General features: G+C 39.2%; 1 protein-coding gene across 1 annotated transcript in view; it reads left to right on the top strand.

Annotated features, from left to right (window-relative positions):
* DHRSX (dehydrogenase/reductase X-linked) overlaps positions 1-23,835 on the top strand; it is a 973,969-nt gene that overhangs the window by 767,522 nt on the left and 182,612 nt on the right. The window contains exon 6 of the mRNA XM_053706436.1: positions 15,612-15,819. Coding sequence (XP_053562411.1) covers positions 15,612-15,819 — 208 coding nt within the window. The remainder of the gene's footprint in view (positions 1-15,611; positions 15,820-23,835) is intronic.

Below are 23,835 nucleotides of genomic sequence, written 5' to 3'. Positions count from 1 at the left end.
ACCTTTATGTTCTTATTTCTAGGAACATCATTGGTTTCTGAGATTTGCTTTTTTGGACAAGCTTTTTCAGTGTGTCGCTCTTTCTTTTGGTCTGGCTACAGCTCTCAGAATATTCTCTAAGGTTTTGGATACCGTCTTATCTGTAATCAGTTTTCCGGGTTCCATGTTTTTTATTCAGCAGTATTTCTCTCCTGCAGGCTGTTGTTGTTTCTTCAAAAAAATTATTTTTCCAAACAGTTAACTGTTTCCCCAGATAAAGGTTGCTTTTCTAGGTGTTTTATAGATTCAGTTTCTATGAGTCTTTCTTTGGCAGAGCAAAGACAGTTGAAGCTAGGATTTGCTTGTTAGAACTTCCAGTCTCTGTTTTCTTTAGTTACTCTTTTGCTGGAGATGTCAGCTCTCATGTTTTTGGCCTTGGTTGCTATTTTGTTTGTTCGCTTCCATATGAGCCTTCTTCAGCTTTGTATCTTTTTCCAGTGATACAGGGACATTTCTCACTTGTCTCTGAGGACTCATTTACATTGCAGAACAAGTATATTTCTGTCTTGGTAGATGAGCTATTAGATCTTTATGCAGGGAGCTTCTTTTGCCTGTAACCTCAACAGATACAAGGTTTTTCAGAATGTAGCTGCTGTCTGGGGTTCTCAGAAGGCATAAGGAGTTTCCTCAGGAGGTGAATTTACCTGTTGAATGCATTATGTGATCCAATGACAAGAGGCATTCTCATAGCCAGCAAACACCAGCCAGTTCCCAGCAGTGCATTACTGCTTCTGAGACTACCTTAGTACACTTTTCAACAAAGGATACCAAGAGAACAAAGTGGATTTCAAGATAGGAGTAAATTGAAATGTTACTTGAACTAGCTGTAAAAGTGTTTTCCCACTGTTTAATTGCAGTATATTGCACCTTAACTGCTTACAATCGGCTAGATTTAGAGTTTGGCGTTAGCCGTCAAAACCAGCGTTAGAGGCTCCTAACGCTGGTTTTGGGCTACCGCTGGTATTTAGAGTCAGTCAGGAAAGGGTCTAATGCTCACTTTGCAGCCGCGACTTTTCCATACCGCAGATCCCCCTACGCCATTTGCGTATCCTATCTTTTCAATGGGATCTTTCTAACGCCGGTATTTAGAGTCTTGGCTGAAGTGAGCGTTAGAAATCTAACGACAAAACTCCAGCCGCAGAAAAAAGTCAGTAGTTAAGAGCTTTCTGGGCTAACGCCGGTTCATAAAGCTCTTAACTACTGTGCTCTAAAGTACACTAACACCCATAAACTACCTATGTACCCTTAAACCGAGGTCCGCCCACATCGCCGCCACTCGATTAAAATTTTTTAACCCCTAATCTGCCGACCGCACACCGCCGCCACCTACGTTATCCCTATGTACCCCTAATCTGCTGCCCCTAATACCGCCGACCCCTATATTATATTTATTAACCCCTAATCTGCCGCCCCCGCTATCGCTGACCCCTGCATATTATTATTAACCCCTAATCTGCCACTCCGTACACCTCCGCAACCTACGTTATCCCTATGTACCCCTAATCTGCTGCCCCTAACGCCGCCGACCCCTATATTATATTTATTAACCCCTAATCTGCCGCCCCCGCTATCGCTGACCCCTGCATATTATTATTAACCCCTAATCTGCCGCTCCGTACACCACCGCAACCTACGTTATCCCTATGTACCCCTAATCTGCTGCCCCTAACACCGCCAACCCCTATATTATATTTATTAACCCCTAATCTGCCGCCCCCAACGTCGCCTCCACCTACCTACAATAATTAACCCCTAATCTGCCGACCGGATCTCATATATATAAATGTATCAACCCCTAAAGCTAAGTCTAACCCTAACACTAACACCCCCTAAGTTAAATATAATTTAAATCTAACGAAATAAATTAACTCTTATTAAATAAATTATTCCTATTTAAATCTAAATACTTACCTGTAAAATAAACCCTAATATAGCTACAATATAAATTATAATTATATTGTAGCTATTTTAGGATTAATATTTATTTTACAGGCAACTTTGTAATTATATTAACTAGGTACAATAGCTATTAAATAGTTAATAACTATTTAATAGCTACCTAGTTAAAATAATTGCAAAATTACCTGTAAAATAAATCCTAGCCTAAGTTACAATTAAACCTAACACTACACTATCAATAAATTAATTAAATACAATACCTACAATTAAATACAATTAAATAAACTAACTAAAGTACAAAAAATAAAAAAGAACTGTTACAAAAAATAAAAAAATATTTACAAACATTAGAAAAATATTACAACAATTTTAAACTAATTACACCTACTCTAAGACCCCTAATAAAATAGCAAAGCCCCCCAAAATAAAAAAATGCCCTACCCTATTCTAAAATACAAATTGAAAAGCTCTTTTACCTTACCAGCCCTTAAAAGGGCCATTTGCGGGGCATGCCCCAAAGAATTCAGCTCTTTTGCCTGGATAAAAAACATACAATACCCCCCCCAACATTACAACCCACCACCCACATACCCCTAATCTAACCCAAACCCCCCTTAAATAAACCTAACATTAAGCCCCTGAAGATCTTCCTACCTTATCTTCACCACACCGGGTATCAGCGATCCGTCCAGGCTCCGATGTCTTGATCCAAGCCCAAGCGGGGGGCTGAAGACATCCATCCTCCGGCTGAAGTCTTGATCCAAGCGGGCAGAAGAGGACATCCGGACCGGCAAACATCTTCATCCAAGCCACATCTTCTATGTTCTTCCATCCGATGACGACCGGCTGATCTTCAAGACCTCCACCGCGGATCCATCCTCTTCTTCCGACGACTAGACGACGAATGAAGGTTCCTTTAAGGGACGTCATCCAAGATGGCGTCCCTCAAATTCCGATTGGCTGATAGGATTCTATCAGCCAATCGGAATTAAGGTAGGAAAATTCTGATTGGCTGATGGAATCAGCCAATCAGATTCAAGTTCAATCCGATTGGCTGATCCAATCAGCCAATCAGATTGAGATTGCATTCTATTGGCTGTTCCGATCAGCCAATAGAATGCAAGCTCAATCTGATTGGCTGATCGGATCAGCCAATCGGATTGAACTTTAATCTGATTGGCTGATTCCATCAGCCAATCAGAATTTTCCTACCTTAATCAGCCAATCGGAATTCGAGGGACGCCATCTTGGATGACGTCCCTTAAAGGAACCTTCATTCGTCGTCTAGTCGTCGGAAGAAGAGGATGGATCCGCGGTGGAGGTCTTGAAGATCAGCCGGTCGTCATCGGATGGAAGAACATAGAAGATGCGGCTTGGATGAAGATGTTTGCCGGTCCGGATGTCCTCTTCTGCCCGCTTGGATCAAGACTTCAGCCGGAGGATGGATGTCTTCAGCCCCCCGCTTGGGCTTGGATCAAGACATCGGAGGCTCTTCTGGATCGATCGGTGAACCCGGCGTGGTGAAGACAAGGTAGGGAGATCTTCAGGGGCTTAGTGTTAGGTTTATTTAAGGGGGGTTTGGGTTAGATTAGGGGTATGTGGGTGGTGGGTTGTAATGTTGGGGGGGGTATTGTATGTTTTTTTTTACAGGCAAAAGAGCTGAATTCTTTGGGGCATGCCCCGCAAAGGGCCCTTTTCAGGGCTGGTAAGGTAAAAGAGCTTTTCTATTTTAATTTTAGAATAGGGCAGGGCATTTTTTTATTTTGGGGGTCTTTGTTATTTTATTAGGGGGCTTAGAGTAGGTGTAATTAGTTTAAAATTGTTGTAATGTTTTTCTAATGTTTGTAAATATTTTTTTATTTTTTTGTAACTTTATTGATAGTGTAGTGTTAGGTTTAATTGTAGGTAATTGTAGGTAGTTTATTTAATTAATTTATTGATAGTGTAGTGTTAGGTTTAATTGTAACTTAGGTTAGGATTTATTTTACAGGTAATTTTGTAATTATTTTAACTAGGTAGCTATTAAATAGTTATTAACTATTTAATAGCTATTGTACCTGGTTAAAATAATTACAAAGTTGCCTGTAAAATAAATATTAATCCTAAAATAGCTACAATATAATTATAATTTATATTGTAGCTATATTAGGGTTTATTTTACAGGTAAGTATTTAGCTTTAAGTAGCAATAATTTATTTAATAAGAGTTAATTTATTTTGTTAGATTTAAATTATATTTAACTTAGGGGGGTGTTAGTGTTAGGGTTAGACTTAGCTTTAGGGGTTAATACATTTATTAGAGTAGCGGTGAGATCCGGTCTGCAGATTAGGGGTTAATTATTTAGGTAGGTGGAGGCGACGTTGGGGGCGGCAGATTAGGGGTTAATAAATATAATATAGGGGTCGGCGGTGTTAGGGGCAGCAGATTAGGGGTACATAGGTATAATGTAGGTTGCAGCGGTGTACGGAGCGGCAGATTAGGGGCTAATAATAATATGCAGGGGTCAGCGATAGCGGGGGCGGCAGATTAGGGGTTAATAAATATAATATAGGGGTCGGCGGTGTTAGGGGCAGCAGATTAGGGGTACATAGGGATAATGTAGGTTGCGGCGGTGTACGGAGCGGCAGATTAGGGGTTAATAGTATAATGCAGGTGTCAGCGATAGCGGGGTCGGCAGATTAGGGGTTAATAAGTGTAAGGTTAGGGGTGTTTAGACTCGGGGTTCATGTTAGGGTGTTAGGTGCAGACTTAGGAAGTGTTTTCCCATAAGAAACAATGGGGCTGCGTTAGGAGCTTAACGCTGCTTTTTTGCAGGTGTTAGGTTTTTTTTCAGCTCAAACTGCCCCATTGTTTTCTATGGGGGAATCATGCACGAGCACGTTTTTGAAGCTGGCCGCGTCCGTAAGCAACGCTGGTATCGAGAGTTGCAGTGACGGTAAATATGCTCTACGCTCCCTTTTTTGGAGCCTAACGCAACCATTCTGTGAACTCTAAATACCAGCGGTATTTAAAAGGTGCGGGGGAAAAAAAGCACGCGTAGCTAACGCACCCCTTTGGCCGCAGAACTCTAAATCTAGCCGAATCATTTTCATTAGTTACATTATTTAAAGGGAAAGAAAGGTCAAAATTGAAATGTTCATGAATGCATTTCAGTTTTAAATATAAGCATCTGGGCAATATATTTTCATTAGCAAATCTGCTTCTAGTAAAAGTTAAGACTGTTTCAGCGGCATACGCACATCTGCTTTGTGTGACTAGAGAATTAAAGCACCATGTCTGCTTAAAGAATCGGCAGTGGTGTGCACTGCATCAGTGAAGACTTTATTTGAGTTATACAAGTCACTGCACTCTCTCTGAGAAGGTGCGCTGTTTCGGAGAGTGTCCCAGCGATAATATTTGATGTTTGATGAAGGAATTATATTGCAAAAATTATTCTTTTTAAAATTTAAATGCACCCTTAGAGATTTAAATTTGTGACCTTCCTATTCCTTTAAAAACACAAATTCTAATGTTCTAATATTAAAGTAACATGCTTTCATTTTAGCGCAGTTATGTGTGACTGCAGATCTTTTTTCCTTGGGTTCAGCTTCTTAGCTGCAATGCTCAAAGTTGCTGAGCAGGCTTTACCAATGTGTATAAAAACCTTGAAATTTTAATACAAAGGGGCATATGTATCAAGCTCCGAATGGAGCTTGATGCCCCGTGTTTCTGGCTAGCCTGCAGGCTCGCCAGAAACAGCAGTTATGAAGCAGCGGTCACAAAGCAGGCGGACAGACATCGCCGGAAATCAACCCGATCGAGTACGATCGGGTTGATTGACACCCCCCTGCTGGCGGCCTATTGGCCACGAGTCTGCAGGGGGCGGGGTTGCACGAGCAGCTCTTGTGAGCTGCTGGTGCAATGCTGAATACGGCGAGCGTATTGCTCGCCGTATTCAGCGAGGTCTGTCGGATCAGGTCCGACAGACCTTGATAAATATGGGACAAAATGTTAGTTAAGTTTAGTTACTACATATTTCCTTAATAGAATTTAGCTGATAAGAAGTGGTAAATAATGCACTTTATACTAGCATAATGGCTGCTGATAGCCTTGTCAGCTGCAGACTTCAGTGGTGTTTGGTTACTGAAAAACAACTTCAGCAAACAATATTTTGCTGTTTGTTTAAAAAGTGTTTAGACTTGGCTGATATGTTGTTCTATAGCAATACAAAGAAACACCTCTCACAGTTTGTATTACACTGAAACACTCTGCAAATACAAACACCTACATTATGAGTTTTGCGCTAAACAGGGCGCGATACTGAAGCAACAAAAGTTGTTTTATTTCACTCTCCATAGCGCTGCCATTATGAGTTACTGAAAAGCCTCCTTGTGCATGCGATATGTTTGCGTTAAGCTCCATACCGCACAAAAGCCAAGGGCTGCTTTGACGTGCTCGTGCACGCTTTCCCCCATAGACATCAATGGGGAGAGAGTGTTAGAATAAACACCTGAAGTGCGGAATGGCGATCGCTATAATGCAACCCCATTGATGTCTATGGGGGAAAGAAAGTTAAGTTTAAACCTAACACCCTAACATAAAGCCCAAGTCTAAACACCCCTAATTCGCCTCCCCCCGGCATCGCCGACACTTAACAATAAAGTTATTAACCCCTAATATGCCGCCCCCAACATCGCCAACGCTAAATAAAGTTTTTAACCCCTAATCTGCGGCCCCCGACATCGCTGCCACTAATAAAAGCTATTAACCCCTATTCCACCTCTCCCCGACATCGCTGCCACTAAATAAAGTTATTAACCCTTAAAACAGGGTTTTTTAAATTTGTAATTTAGATATTTTAGTTGGTAGTATTTTTTATTTTACTATAATAGTTATGTTATGTTAATTTATAGTTTAATGTTAGGTTTATTTTTATTTCACAGGTAAGTTTTTATTTATTTAAATAGTTATATTGTAATTTTAATTTAAAGTTAAGGGGTGTTAGGTTTAGGGGTTAATAGTTTAATTTAGTGTTTTGCGATGTGGAGGACTGGCGGTTTATTTACTGGCGGAGATTGGGAGGCCGGAGGTTTAGGGGTTAATAACTTTATTTAGTGGCGGCGATGTCGGGGAGCGGCGGAATAGGGGTTAATAGCTTTTATTAGTGGCAGCAATGTTGGGGGCAGCAGATTAGGGGTTAATTTATTATAGTGGCGGCGATGTCGGCGAGCGCCGGAATAGGGGTTAATAGATTTATTTAAAAGCTGCGATGTGGTTGGGTGGCAGATTAGGGGTTAATAGATTTATTTAAAAGCCGCAATGTGGTTGGGTGGCAGATTAGGGGTTAATAGGTAGTTTATGAGTGTTAGTGTTTATGGATCATGTTAGTATAGGCTGTAACGCAAGCATTTTAGCCTCACCGCACAACCTGTAATACCAGCGCTATGAAAATACCACACAAAAACGTTGTGTTACAGGCTAAAATGCTTGCGGTATAGCTATACCAATACGACTCCCTATAGTGCGTTACTGCTTTTACGCCATTTTTTTTGCGTTAAAAGCCGCAACGCAAAACTCGTAATCTAGGTGAAAGTTTAATTCTCCTTTCATGACAAGAAGAAGCCAGTATGCACTTTCCATTGCAGGGACATTAAAGTCTTGTTTATATTAAGCATCAGAAATGATTCACTGCCTTGCAAAAGAGCCCTTGATCGTTATCTTATGTCCTTTACTGTAGCAAATTAGAGACATGTCAAGTAATTACAATTCACTATGTAGGGAGATCTGGGTTCTGAGAGCCATGTAACACTCTCCAGTCTATGGGGCAGTGGAAAAACTTCAATATTCATACTTTAATTACAGGAAAAGCAGGCAAAATAAACTTTTTTTCTGTACTATACATAATTAAAGGGACAGTCTACTCCACAATTGTTATTGTTTAACCCCTTAATTACCACAGCACTTTTCCATTTTCTGTCCGTTTGGGACCAAGGCTTTTTTTACATTTCTGCGGTGTTTGTGTTTAGCTGTAATTTTCCTCTTACTCATTTACTGTACCCACGCATATCATATACCGTTTTTCTCGGCATTAAATGGAATTTCTAAAGATTGGATTATTTTCATCATATCTTATAATTTACTATAAAAAAATTATAAAATATGAGGAAAAATTTAAAAAAACACACTTTTTCTAACGTTAACCCCCAAAATCTGTTACACATCTACAACCACCAAAAAACAACCATGCTAAATAGTTTCTAAATTTTGTCCTGAGTTTAGAAACTTTTTGCAAGTTATAGGGCAATAAATACAAGTAGCACTTTGCTATTTCCAAACCACTTTTTTTCAAAATTAGCGCTAGTTACATTGGAACACTGATATCTTTCAGGAATCCCTGAATATCCCTTGACATGTATATCTTTTTTTTAGAAGACATCCCAAAGTATTGATCTAGGCCCATTTTGGTATATTTCATGCCACCATTTCACCACCAAATGTGATCATATAAAAAAAAAAAATTCACTTTTTTACAATATTTTTCACAAACTTTAGGTTTTTACTGAAATTATTTACAAACAACTTGTGCAATTTTGGCATAAATGGTTGTAAATGCTTCTCTGGGATCCCCTTTGTTCAGAAATAGCAGACATATATAATTTTGGAGTTGCCTTTTTGGTAATTAGAAGGCTTCTAAATGCCACTGCACAGCACACGTGTATTAGCATGTTGTAGGGAGCTTCTAGGGTTAATTTTAGCTTTAGTGTAGTGTAGTAGACAACCCCAAGTATTGATCTAAGCCCATTTTGGTATATTTCATGCCACCATTTCACCACTAAATGCAATCAAATAAAAAAAAAACGTTAAATTTTTCACAATTTTAGGTTTCTCACTGAAATTATTTTATTTACACACAGCTTGTGCAGTTATGGCACAAATGGTTGTAAATGCTTCCCTGGGATCCCCTTTGTTCAGAAATAGCAGACATATCTGGCTTTGGCGTTGCTTTTTGGTAATTAGAAGGCCGCTAATTGCCACTGTGCACGACGCGTGTATTATGCCAAGCAGTGAAGGGGTTAATTAGGGAGCTTGTAGGGTTAATTTTAGCTTTAGTGTAGAGATCAGCCTCCCACCTGACACATCAGACCCCCTGATCCCTCCCAAACAGTTCTCTTCCCTCCCCCACCCCAGAAAGTCTGCCAGTACTAAAATAAAAGGTATATATTTTTTTTTTAAGCTTATTTACATATGCTGCTGTGTAGGATCCCCTGCTTAGCCCCCAACCTCCCTGATCCCCCCCCCCAAAACAGCTCTCTAACCCTCCCCCTCTACATTATTGAGAGCCATCTTGGGTACTGGCAGCTGTCTGCCAGTACCCAGTTTACAAAAAATATATATTTTTTAATTTTTTTAATTTTTTAAACTTTTCTGTAGTGTAGCTTCCCCCTCCCCAAAGACCAACCCCCCACCCCTCCCAGATCACTTAGATTGTACATTTATAAATTTATTTCCCCCTCTCTCACAGAAATTGTTCCATAGTGTAATGGTTCCCACCCGCTCCCTCCCCGTGCACGTGCCCGCCGCCCCCGTGCACGCACGCATGCATCCCCGACTACCCCCCCCCCACCTCTACAGACAAGAAGCAATCGATGGCCGCCCACCCGTCTCCCACGTCGGCTCCCACCCACCAATTATTGCGGCCATCGATGTCCGGTACAGAAAGGGCTCTCTCTGCATCGGAGGGGTAAGAAGGGTTATTGCAGGATGCCTCGACATCACTGCAATAACCGGAAAGCGGCTGGAAGCGATCAGGATCGATTCCACCTCTTTACAAGACTGACGATGTATGCCGTACATCATCGGTCGTTAAGTGTATTTTTTTGGAGGACATACGGCGTAATGCATCAGTCCTTAAGGGGCTATAAATATAGATAATCCCTTTATTACCCATTCCCCAGTTTTGCATAACCAACACAGATATATTAATATACTTTTTACCTCTGTGATTACCTTGTATCTAAGCCTCTGCAGACTGACCCTTATTTTAGTTCTTTTGACAGACATGCACTTTAGCCAATCATTTCTCACTCCTAGGTAACTCCACATACGTGAGCACAATGTTATCTATTTGGCACAAATGAATTAATGCCCTTTAGCTGTGAAAAACTGTTAAGATATCTGATATCTGTATTTTGGTACAATACATATCTCTATCTATCTATCATCTATATATAACAAGTGGTTTCCCCAAATTCAACTGAAAATGCAACTTTTAATGATTTCTGCAGTCTTAAAATGCAACCCCTTCATGGCAAGCATCTTTAGTACTTAGTAGAGCACCTTTTGTTGTTCCTTTAGACATACCGCTTATCCATCGGTCCGAAAAGTTCCAGTTTTGTTTCGTCACTCCACAGAATAGAATCCCAAAACCTCTGTGGCTTATTTATATGATTTTGAGCATATTGGAGCCGACTTTTCTTGTGTTTTTGGGTCAATAGTGGTATAGGTCTTGAAGTTTTGGCATGGAAACCTTCTGCGTTTAGTATGCGCCTTACTGTGCAAACTGAAACCTCAGTGCCTGTTGTCACCAAGTCTTGCTGCAGGTTTTCTGCAGTCACTCAAGAGTTTTTCTCTACCTGACTTCTCAGAAATATTGTTGCAGCCGTTGATAGCTTAGTTTATCTGCCCCGTCCAGGTTGAATTTGCGAACTATGCTTCCACTGGTGTTTTTAAGAACATTCAATGCATTTGTTATCTTTTTGTATCCTGTTCCATGTTTGTGAAGGGCGATGATCTCTTCTATTAACTTTTGGACCATTCTTTTGACTTAGCCATATTTCTAACATGCAGTGAAACGTGAGATTCAACAAACCCCTAGCCAGTTCAGGTATTTCATGCGTTCTAGCTCAAGCACACCTGGTGCAACTATTGAAGCCCTTGATTAGTTGCATCAGGTGTGCTTGAGACAACACCTGTTTTGCATATTTGTGTTGTTGGAGGGATTCTATTCATAGGGATGAATAATTTTGAGACTGCAGAATTCATTAAAAGCAGCATTTTCAGTTGAATTTGATGCATTCGTCAAATAAAGGGACACAGAACTATTACATTTAATAATGCATTTGTTGTGTTGAGCTATTTAAATGGCTTTTTGATTTGCTCATTGCAAACAGCTGAAAGTCTGTATATTTTGACAATAAACCTGATTTGCAATTTGAGTTGAATAATATTATTACAACTGTATGTATATATATACAGAGACACACACACACAAACACACATATACATCTTTAGTGATGTATATATACAGTATATATGAATCTCTATGTTAAAGCCCTTTGTCTGCCTTTTTTTCCCTAACACCTAAGACCTCATATCTTTGAGCCCTTATAACATTTTTGTGCAATATTTTTTTTAATTACTTTTATTAAATGGTGTTATAATGAGTGTAACTGTACAATTAATCAGAGCTCTGAGGTCACGCTGACCTGACGTGCTTTAACTTCAATTACGCTCAAGCGATCATGTTTACTTTCAATTGTAATATAAGCAAAAACCCGACGTGCAAATAACCGCAATAAACCCCTTTTCGCTCACACACAACATTTAGCATGCCACTTGTAACCTAGCCTTTCATGGGTAATTTCATTTTAAATTAAATATCCATTTAAGTACTTATCCTATCATTCTTGGTAAAAGAAAAAAATGGAAGGAAAGAGGTCTGGACATTGGGTGGTTAAAAGTAATTTACATTCAAATAATGCAAAAAAATACTTCACACATTTTTAAAAGAAACCATAGTTTCTACACACTAGACTGAAAGTGATGCGTTAAATGTAATAGTTCTGTGTCCCTTTATTGATGATTGCATGTGCTAACTAATGCATATTTATGGATAAAAGCATGAGATATTGTATATCAAATTTGCATATATTACCCAGAGTTTCCTGGTGCCTTGGTAATGGTGTATATAGAGTACTTCTGGGGAAAGGCAAGCAGGGATACTTGCCTAGATTTGCTATCTAGGCAAGTGTAGTGTAGTAGACAACCCCAAGTATTGATCTAAGCCCATTTTGGTATATTTCATGCCACCATTTCACCACTAAATGCAATCAAATAAAAAAAAAAACGTTAAATTTTTCACAATTTTAGGTTTCTCACTGAAATTATTTTATTTACACACAGCTTGTGCAGTTATGGCACAAATGGTTGTAAATGCTTCCCTGGGATCCCCTTTGTTCAGAAATAGCAGACATATCTGGCTTTGGCGTTGCTTTTTGGTAATTAGAAGGCCGCTAATTGCCACTGTGCACGACGCGTGTATTATGCCAAGCAGTGAAGGGGTTAATTAGGGAGCTTGTAGGGTTAATTTTAGCTTTAGTGTAGAGATCAGCCTCCCACCTGACACATCAGACCCCCTGATCCCTCCCAAACAGTTCTCTTCCCTCCCCCACCCCAGAAAGTCTGCCAGTACTAAAATAAAAGGTATATATTTTTTTTTTTAAGCTTATTTACATATGCTGCTGTGTAGGATCCCCTGCTTAGCCCCCAACCTCCCTGATCCCCCCCCCCCCAAAACAGCTCTCTAACCCTCCCCCTCTACATTATTGAGAGCCATCTTGGGTACTGGCAGCTGTCTGCCAGTACCCAGTTTACAAAAAATATATATTTTTTAATTTTTTTAATTTTTTAAACTTTTCTGTAGTGTAGCTTCCCCCTCCCCAAAGACCAACCCCCCACCCCTCCCAGATCACTTAGATTGTACATTTATAAATTTATTTCCCCCTCTCTCACAGAAATTGTTCCATAGTGTAATGGTTCCCACCCGCTCCCTCCCCGTGCACGTGCCCGCCGCCCCCGTGCACGCACGCATGCGTCCCCGACTACCCCCCCCCCACCTCTACAGACAAGAAGCAATCGATGGCCGCCCACCCGTCTCCCACGTCGGCTCCCACCCACCAATTATTGCGGCCATCGATGTCCGGTACAGAAAGGGCTCTCTCTGCATCGGAGGGGTAAGAAGGGTTATTGCAGGATGCCTCGACATCACTGCAATAACCGGAAAGCGGCTGGAAGCGATCAGGATCGATTCCACCTCTTTACAAGACTGACGATGTATGCCGTACATCATCGGTCGTTAAGTGTATTTTTTTGGAGGACATACGGCGTAATGCATCAGTCCTTAAGGGGCTATAAATATAGATAATCCCTTTATTACCCATTCCCCAGTTTTGCATAACCAACACAGATATATTAATATACTTTTTACCTCTGTGATTACCTTGTATCTAAGCCTCTGCAGACTGACCCTTATTTTAGTTCTTTTGACAGACATGCACTTTAGCCAATCATTGCTCACTCCTAGGTAACTCCACATACGTGAGCACAATGTTATCTATTTGGCACAAATGAATTAATGCCCTTTAGCTGTGAAAAACTGTTAAGATATCTGATATCTGTATTTTGGTACAATACATATCTCTATCTATCTATCATCTATATATAACAAGTGGTTTCCCCAAATTCAACTGAAAATGCAACTTTTAATGATTTCTGCAGTCTTAAAATGCAACCCCTTCATGGCAAGCATCTTTAGTACTTAGTAGAGCACCTTTTGTTGTTCCTTTAGACATACCGCTTATCCATCGGTCCGAAAAGTTCCAGTTTTGTTTCGTCACTCCACAGAATAGAATCCCAAAACCTCTGTGGCTTATTTATATGATTTTGAGCATATTGGAGCCGACTTTTCTTGTGTTTTTGGGTCAATAGTGGTATAGGTCTTGAAGTTTTGGCATGGAAACCTTCTGCGTTTAGTATGCGCCTTACTGTGCAAACTGAAACCTCAGTGCCTGTTGTCACCAAGTCTTGCTGCAGGTTTTCTGCAGTCACTCAAGAGTTTTTCTCTACCTGACTTCTCAGAAATATTGTTGCAGCCGTTGATAGCTTAGTTTATCTGCCCCGTTCAGGTTGAATTTGCGAACTATGCTTCCACTGGTGTTTTTAAGAACATTCAATGCATTTGTTATCTTTTTGTATCCTGTTCCATGTTTGTGAAGGGCGATGATCTCTTCTATTAACTTTTGGACCATTCTTTTGACTTAGCCATATTTCTAACATGCAGTGAAACGTGAGATTCAACAAACCCCTAGCCAGTTCAGGTATTTCATGCGTTCTAGCTCAAGCACACCTGGTGCAACTATTGAAGCCCTTGATTAGTTGCATCAGGTGTGCTTGAGACAACACCTGTTTTGCATATTTGTGTTGTTGGAGGGATTCTATTCATAGGGATGAATAATTTTGAGACTGCAGAATTCATTAAAAGTAGCATTTTCAGTTGAATTTGATGCATTCGTCAAATAAAGGGACACAGAACTATTACATTTAATAATGCATTTGTTGTGTTGAGCTATTTAAATGGCTTTTTGATTTGCTCATTGCAAACAGCTGAAAGTCTGTATATTTTGACAATAAACCTGATTTGCAATTTGAGTTGAATAATATTATTACAACTGTATGTATATATATACAGAGACACACACACACAAACACACATATACATCTTTAGTGATGTATATATACAGTATATATGAATCTCTATGTTAAAGCCCTTTGTCTGCCTTTTTTTCCCTAACACCTAAGACCTCATATCTTTGAGCCCTTATAACATTTTTGTGCAATATTTTTTTTAATTACTTTTATTAAATGGTGTTATAATGAGTGTAACTGTACAATTAATCAGAGCTCTGAGGTCACGCTGACCTGACGTGCTTTAACTTCAATTACGCTCAAGCGATCATGTTTACTTTCAATTGTAATATAAGCAAAAACCCGACGTGCAAATAACCGCAATAAACCCCTTTTCGCTCACACACAACATTTAGCATGCCACTTGTAACCTAGCCTTTCATGGGTAATTTCATTTTAAATTAAATATCCATTTAAGTACTTATCCTATCATTCTTGGTAAAAGAAAAAAATGGAAGGAAAGAGGTCTGGACATTGGGTGGTTAAAAGTAATTTACATTCAAATAATGCAAAAAAATACTTCACACATTTTTAAAAGAAACCATAGTTTCTACACACTAGACTGAAAGTGATGCGTTAAATGTAATAGTTCTGTGTCCCTTTATTGATGATTGCATGTGCTAACTAATGCATATTTATGGATAAAAGCATGAGATATTGTATATCAAATTTGCATATATTACCCAGAGTTTCCTGGTGCCTTGGTAATGGTGTATATAGAGTACTTCTGGGGAAAGGCAAGCAGGGATACTTGCCTAGATTTGCTATACAATAATTTTCTCTCTCTCTCTCTCTTTCTCTCTCTCTCTTTCCTATCTCCTCTCTTCTCTCTCTTTCTTTATGATGTTGTTAATACAGCCTTATAAAATGCAAAGCAAATTTTGTTTATTAATCCGGATCAATGATAAAAAAAAATCTTTGATGGTTTTGCATAATCTGCTTCACTTTGATCTCTCTAGCCTTGGAGGATTTTCTTGTTAGGAATGATTTTTGACTTACAGCAAAATAAAAAACAGACATCTATTTGCCCTTGTAAACCCTCAGTAATATAATCAGCAAGCTAATTACATAGATTAATATTGAACAATAAGTAATTATATAATTATTATGTTATGTTTTGTGTGAATTTGTAGATTATTAAAATGTCACATCTTGTTTTTCTTTGCAAACAGTTATTGCTATTCATCCCACGGTGCGTATGCCAACAGCAAGCTTGCTCTATTGATGTTCAGCTATCATTTACAGCAGCGACTTACTGCAGACGGTAGCTATGTGACGGCTAATGTGGTTGATCCTGGGGTTGTAAACACTGAACTCTACAGAAATGTTGTTTGGCCTGGAAGACTTGTGAAATGGATGACAGCCTGGTTGCTATTTAAGGTACAGCTTTCACATAATCAGTTTTTATATTTGCACTTTAGCACAAGAATTAATGGAACTATTCTTAAATATACAGTATATACAGCGAAAATAGCGATAGGCCTTATATGGGAAGTTAGAGATTTCTGTTACATTTTTATCTGTGGTAGTTTTTTTTTTTACCATATACGTTTCATAGCAATTTGCTGGGTTTTCTTTTGAAAGCTTATAGATAACAAACACATTGGAGGCTGATTTGGATAGAACAGTGGTCTTGAATTTCAGCTTCAAAATGCTCATTAATGAAATTAATTAATTTTTCTCTCACACACTTGTGGTTACTAAGTATTTTGATACTAGTATGAAACCTCATGACCATTTTGAACTAGATAAACATTTCCCAGAAGAGTGTCTGCCATGTTACATGTATCCACTCTCTCCCTGTCAGCTTCAATTCTGTGCCTTCCTATCTGAAGTGACATTGCAGGCTGTAGCTTGTCAGAAGCTAAAGATTTATAGATTTTGGACAAAATGTAGAAGGCAAAATGCTGACCCCTTTCACTTCAGTATGTTCACTACAGCTGCAATCCTGCCAACTCAATGACCTTAGGACTATCTGCTGATGATTACTGACCTTTATTAATGAAATAATGCATGGTAATGTTAGTCAAACCCTATAAATAATAAAATATGTACTGTATGTTTCAAATATAATGATATTATTAATTGTAATTGATGGGATTCTAACGTTCTAACATTGGTACAGAATAAGTTTCATATAGGACCTGTTTATGACACTATTTATTGACTTGTATTTGGAGGTTTGATTGATCTACTATTTAGCTTCTGTATTAGTCCTTTTAAATTGAAGGGGGGTAAAGGTCTATGTTTAAAGCTCGCGTGTGAGCTGAAATGCATAAAACCGCCCTTCTAAACCCAGTTTGTAAATTTGCCATATACATGGCTTTTGTCTAATGCATCTTTTTCAATAAAGTTTCCTATATTGTTAATCAACACCTGAATACGTGCTTCAGATCTCTTCACTTTAGTTTGCTGTTTGCTGGTGGTCTCGTTAGATGCTGTAGATCTAACTTTTGAGAGCATACTTTGGAGAGGCTCTCCATGGCAATATAAACTGTGATATTGTTCTCATAGGGTCCAACATTTTCTGGATACCCTGCTTTATTACATTCTTGGAGGAGTAGTTAAGGGACCATGTTGGGGTGAAGAATCACATTAACGTTTGCTTGATTATGTGCACTTCTGCCCTTCTGTATTTATATATTTATGATTAATCCTACAGCTAGAAACTTTTGGGGTTCATGTTGCTTGTTCCTTATTTTTAGGCTTTGGGTTTTTGGATCATTATTTGCATCCATAAAGAATTTACATTGTGTGATATCATGTAGTTTTTCACTACAGAGGCCCAATTCTCATTGGTGGTGTTAATGTTGAGCCATAGAGTGTTAACATTTTCGTCTGGTATAAAGTGATATTAGTTTCCTGTTTGTACCTGATCCTACTTTCCTTTTCCATTTTATAACTGCACAGTTTTAACCTCTCCATTTTTCAGCACTTTGGTCATTTTAGATGAAAATTAGCATCTCAGAGTATATTGCTTTGCAACGCTTACAAGATGATAGTTTCCTGTGACTGAGGCCCCTAGCATCTCAGAGTATATTGCTTTGCAACGCTTACAAGATGATAGTTTCCTGTGACTGAGGCCCCTATGATCGAAAGTGCTATGAGGCAGCAATATATTCCAAGGGATCCACCGCTATGTTGAGCAAGCCTGACAAAATATTCCAAGCTCCCGATATAGAGGCATCGCAGAGAGGAGTTTACTATACATGCCATTGGTCGGTGATGCTGGCTCTGGATAACACCCAGCATTGCCGCCCATATTGAAGAAGTATAATAAATTATACCTGGAATATAATTGCCATCTGCCTAACCACTTATCCTAATACCCCTAAAACGAAGTACCCGACAATCACAAACTAACACTACACTAATAAATATCTAAACCGCAACATACCCACCGCAAGTACTAAACTATTAACCCCAATATCGCCACATACTCACTGCAAGTACTAAACTATTAACTTCTAAGCCACCATTTACTCACCACAAGTAGTAAACTATTAACCCCTATGCCACCATGTACTCACCGCAAATAGTAAACTATTAATCCCTATGCCGCCACATACCCACCACAAGTACGAAAATATTAACCCCTATGCCACCACTTACTCACTGCAACTACTAAACTATTAACCCCTATGCCTCCACAGACTCACCGCAAGTACTAAACTATTAACCCCTATACCACAACATACCCCAAAATCAAACTAACCTTATACCTAACCCCTCTCTTAATTAAAACCCCTAAGTTAACAAAAATAACAACCTTAGTAAATTAAATAAAAATAAACCCCAAACGCAATCTAACCATACTCTACCTAACACCTAATCCTATCTAAACTAACCCCCCTCTAAAGTAAACACCTCTAAGTTACAAAAAAAAGAAAATACAATAATAAAAAAAGCTGTAACAAAAAATAATAAACTACAGCAAAACACCATTATACCCAACACTAAACTACATGCCCCATAAAATAAATAACCCTTCCGAAACAAAAAAAAACCCTAAACCCTTACACTAAAATAAATTACAATAGCACTTAAAAGGACGTTTCATAGGGCATTGCCCAAAGTGATCAGCTCTTTTACATTTAAAAATCAATTTAAAAAAAAAATCCTCTACAATACAAGTAACCCCCCACCCCCCAAAATAACAAATTCTAACTAAAAAAAAACTATCTTAGAAAAGAAAAGTTAAAATAAAAAAGCCTATTCTTAAAAATAAAAAACTTACCCCAAAAGTGGTACTCAACATTGCTAAATCTAAATCCTCTTGATCCAACGTTTGGCCCCTTCATTCCGGCTCCTGGCTTATGGTACCACTTCATACTGATTGGCTGATTTTAAATCAGTCAATCACTATACAAGTACATTTTTAAATTTAAATCCGGTCCCACATTCCTCCCAGAAGGTAGCACCCACAAACAAGTGGTATTCCTAGGTGCCTCATGAAGTTACCAAAAACTTACTAAAAGGGGACTTGATTCCCTGCACTCTGCTCAATCGGCCCCCGTTTTAAGCAGTGGCGGACTGGGGCTGAGTTACAGAAGCAGGGCTAGGCCGGCGAGGTTTTGACAGCTCTCAGGGGGTCGGCCGTCTGCATTTTAACGCATCTCTGTGACACATTGTTTAAACATTGATTAGTATTTTAGCGACATAGCTTCATAGTTATAATGGTGAGGTCTATTATTTAGTATAGTTTATTATAGTGAGTATTTTTTTGACAGAAGGCTATATGTGGTAGTTATTTGGGGCATTCAAGGGGAGTGTAAGTGTTGGCGGTATTAGGGACTTAGCTGGGCGTTCCGGGGTGTGTAGGTGTGACGTAGGTGTAGGCAGTCAGGGGGAGTTAGCTGGGCAGTGCAGGGGGAGTGCAGGTTAGCTGTGATGTAGGTGTAGGCAGCAAGGCGGTGCACGGGGAGTGTAGGTTAGGCGTGACATAGTTATAGGTGTTCAGGGTGATTTAGCTGGGCATTGTTGCGGGAGTAACCTTCACCTTGATTTGGAAGCAAGCAATCTCAGACAGGCATTAAACTTCACTACAAACAATACTGACACCCGCCTTTCCTGCAAGCAAACTCATACACACTTTAAATGTCACTACAAGCAATACAGGCACCCAACTTTGCTGCAAGTGAACTCAGACAGACCTTAAATGTCACTACAAGCAATACAGACACCCAACCCTTCCCTCCACCCACCCTAATGTTTACCCATTTATATAACCTCCTCATTTAATTGAGATCAGGTTCAAGTGTCACTTTACCTGAATGCAAGGTAACATACACCATGTAAAATACATCACAACATAATACATAACTGCTTTGTATTCTACCCTTCCTCCTGCTATCCAACATCCTCAAATAAAACCATTTTATAGTAATGTAGTTCTTTCCCCTCTCCTTCTGTGTCATATATTTTGTTTTTCCTTTAGATTGTAAGCTTGGTAGCCTTTCTAACTATAGTTTAATTTGTATAAAAGAGCATCTATAACTGATTGTGCAATACAGATGCCCACTTTTCCTGCAAGCAAACTCAGTCAGACATCAAACTTCAATACAAGCAATACAGACACCCACCTTTCCTGGAACTTTACTACAAATCTCAGCAATCACTTTCCACCCAACCATTTCCTCCACCCCCCACCCTACAGTTTACCCATTTATATAACCTCCCTGTGTAATTGAGATCAGGTGCAAGTGTCACCTCACCTGACTGCAAGAGTGACATACACCATATAACAAACACCAAAACTTATTACATCAAACATCCTCAAATAAAACAAAACCATTTTTATAATAATGTATTACTTTCTCCTCTCCTTCTGTGTCATATATTTTGTTTTTCCTTTAGATGGTAAGCTTGACAGCCTCTCTAACTGTAGCTAACTTTGTATAAAAGTGCATCTACAACTGATAGTGCTCAAGGGCGGGTCGCTCCTCTCCTTTTGCTTGTTTGTCAATTTAAGTGTAGTAATGTACATTGTATAGTCATACTTAATGACTCATTGTAAGATTTTTTTGTATTGTATACTTAGTGTAAATGTACCTTTGTATAGTGCTCTGTAAAACGTTGGTGCTTTATAAATAAAAGATAATAATTATTATTATTATTACTATTATTATTATTATTATTATTAATCATGTAATTTTTTTTTTATATGTTATATATTTGAAATATTTTTTAGATTTTGAAATACCAATTTTAAAGGACATATTCATTTTTTACACCAAATAAAAAGAACACATTAAGTTGAGCCAAAACAAAGTTTATGCTTAACTGATAAATTATTTTATTTTCATCATGTAAGTGTCCACAAGCTAATACATGTGGGATTAAAATCCAGTTCTATAGGAAGAGGCAAAACACGTAACAGAGCTTTAATCCCTCCCACTTTCTCATGATTCTTTAGTCATACATATGGCCTAGAAAAAGGAAAAAATAAGAAAGTAGGGCAGGAAGAGTATGGTAAGAGATGTGCAAACTGGTACTGCTGCCAACTGTTATGGAAAAACAAAGGTGGGTCTTGTGGACTCTCACCATCATGAAAGATAAGGTAAGCATACATTTTGTTTTCATTCATAAGATATTGAAAGTCCACATGTCATCACACGCGGGATCTTATACCCAAGCTGTGAAGAACACAAGACCAATCATGCAGTAGGCTTAAAAAAACAGTTAAAGCAGCAACTAAACAGGCACTGTGGCCAGCAGAGCTTTCCTACCAAAACCAGCCTCAGAAGAGGCAAATGTGTAAAAAAATAAAATTTGGTAAAAGTATATAAAGATGAACAAGTAGCTGCCTTTCAAATCTGTTCAATGGAAGCTTAATTTCTAAAAGCCCAAGAGGTGGTAATTGCTCTGTTAGAATGAGCAGTAATTCATTCTGTGGGAGACTTCCTCACTACTAGATATCAAAGCTTTAAGCCAAGCCGGCAAGTTTATTGTAGTAGCTTTCTGTCTCTTGTGGGGTCCTTAGAAGGGGATGAACAAGGAAGAAGAATTTCTGAATTTAGTGGCTTGAAGATAATGTTTCAAGATGCTGGTCAGGGAGATGGGACTATAATTTCTCTATTGATGTTTTTCAAAAGAAACAAGCTTAGGAATGAAAGAGTAATTGGTATGTATCCTGCTGGAAAACAAATATAAGAAGAATCACAATAGATATCAGAAAGATCAGAAACTCTACTGGCCAAGGAAATGCTCAAGGGAAAGAGAACCATTCAAAATAACAGTTTAATGTCCAAACTATGCATAGGTTTAAATGGCTGAAGAATCCTCAAAACCAAGAAAAGGTTCCACTGGGGGATGAAGGCCTGATAGCTTGTCTTATCCTGACCAAAGCTTTAACCACGTTTTGAATTTCAGGAAGTCTTGAAATCTTCTTGTGATAAAAGACTGAAATGGCAGAAATTTGCCTTTAAGGGTACTGGCTGATAAATGGTGTTGCAGTTGATCAGAAAAACCTCTATGAGACAAAATTAGCCATTCAATCGCTGTACTGTCAAATTGAGAGATGGAAGAAGGGACCTTGAGAGAGAGAAGGTCCTTCCTGAGCTAAAGACAACAAGGCTCGCTGGAGAATATTTCCACCAGATCTGCCTACCAACTCCTAGAAGGCCATGTCGGAACAATCAAAATCACTGAGGCCCTTTCTTGTCTTATCCTGGCTATTATCCTGGCTAGTAACACAAAAGGAGGAAAGATGTAAATCAGCTTGAATTACCATGGAATCACTAGTGCATCTATTAGAGTTGCTTGTGGATCTCAATATCCCACATAATAATGGGGTATCTTGTGATACAAGTGATGGGAGGCCATGGGATCTATGTCTGGCCTTCCTTAACCATTCACAATCTGGTTGAATACCTGCAGAATAAAACAAACACAGCACAGCTCTGACTCAAGGTAATTTATTTCACAATTAAAAAGAGTGCACCAAATAAATGATTGCACTTACTAGATGAACATTACAATTAAGCCTTCAGTAAAGTTGATGCGTGATACAGTCCTCAGATATCACAAAGTGGAGTGACTCTGCATGTAGCGATGGCCGGCTAGTCTTAACAGGTATCCCCAGTGGAATAGTGAGAATCTTTATGTGACATGCACGTTCCAAATACGTCAGGCACGTGACCTCAACGCGTTTCTCCAGATCGACGGTTTGGCTTTCTCAAGAGGAGTAGGAGGAGTCAGATAACAGTAACTTGTGTGACCTCTTTTTATATACAGTCCTTTAAAATACAGATCTTCTGCAATTAAGATGCTAGCATTACATATAGAGGCCCATTTATCAAGCTCCGTATGGAGCTTGAAGGGCCGTTTTTCTGGCGAATCTTCAGACTCGCCAGAAACACAAGTTATGGAGCAGCAGTCTAAAGAGCGCTGCTCCATAACCCTGTCCGCCTGCTCTGATGAGGTGGACAGGAATCACCGGAATTCAACCCGATCGAGTACAATCGGGTTGATTGACACCCCTGCTGGCGGCTGATTGACCGCGAGTCTGCAGGGGGCAGTGTTGCACCAGCAGCTCTTGTTTGCTGCTGGTGCAATGCTGAATACGGGAGCGTATTGCTCGCCGCATTCAGCGATGTCTGTCGGACCTGATCCGCACTGTCGGATCGGGGCTGACAGACATTTGGTAAATCGGCCTCATAAACTGGAAGGCAGCTGTTTTCTTGCATGATGAGCACTTGAAAATTCTCAGTGTAGCCCTACCCCCAGTGTAATATGGAAGTTGATATCTTTCAAACTTAGGTGTAATATTCTGACCTTGATTTTGTTATGAACCGCAACTGCAGTTATAGTTCCTAGTGACCTCTGCTGTAGGATATGTTGCTGTGATCAGCAGCTCCTGTTGAAGTAATGGAGTAGCAGAGATGCACTGAAGGATGTATAGTGTGAATAGTCTCCATTTTGAAAGTTGGAACTTTCAGAAATGTCTTCAGTGATCCAAGATAGGCCTGTACGTTCCTTTCTTCTTTTGAACAATAAAAATGTTTGGATAGAACCCTTGGTTATGTTCTTCTAAGGGGATCAGACTATTTTCTCTCATAGCTTTCAATAAAGCTCTGGCCTTTAAAGGATCTTTTGGTATATGCGATAGGAGGAATCTTCCTTGAGGAAAGCAAGGCCGAAAGTCTATGAGGTACCCCTTGTGAAATTTAGTACCCAAGGATCTTGACATGATTTTTCCTCAGCAGAGTCTGTATTGGGGGCCGCACCTTCATGATTATTTGGAGGAAAGCTTTTTGGTCTGTTTGGACTTTAGAACAAGAGACACCTGTCTTTCACATGGACTTGGAGATGTCTGACTTTTTAGACACTGAAGAGGAAGATCTTTGCATCTTGGAACGATTAAAGGGGTGAAATCATCCAGTGGATTTAACCCTG

This window comes from Bombina bombina, chromosome 3, assembly GCF_027579735.1.
Source record: "Bombina bombina isolate aBomBom1 chromosome 3, aBomBom1.pri, whole genome shotgun sequence".
NCBI classification, from domain to species: Eukaryota; Metazoa; Chordata; class Amphibia; order Anura; family Bombinatoridae; genus Bombina; species Bombina bombina.
The sequence above is the reverse complement of the archived record's forward strand: the minus strand, read 5'-3'. Positions and strand labels throughout refer to the sequence as shown.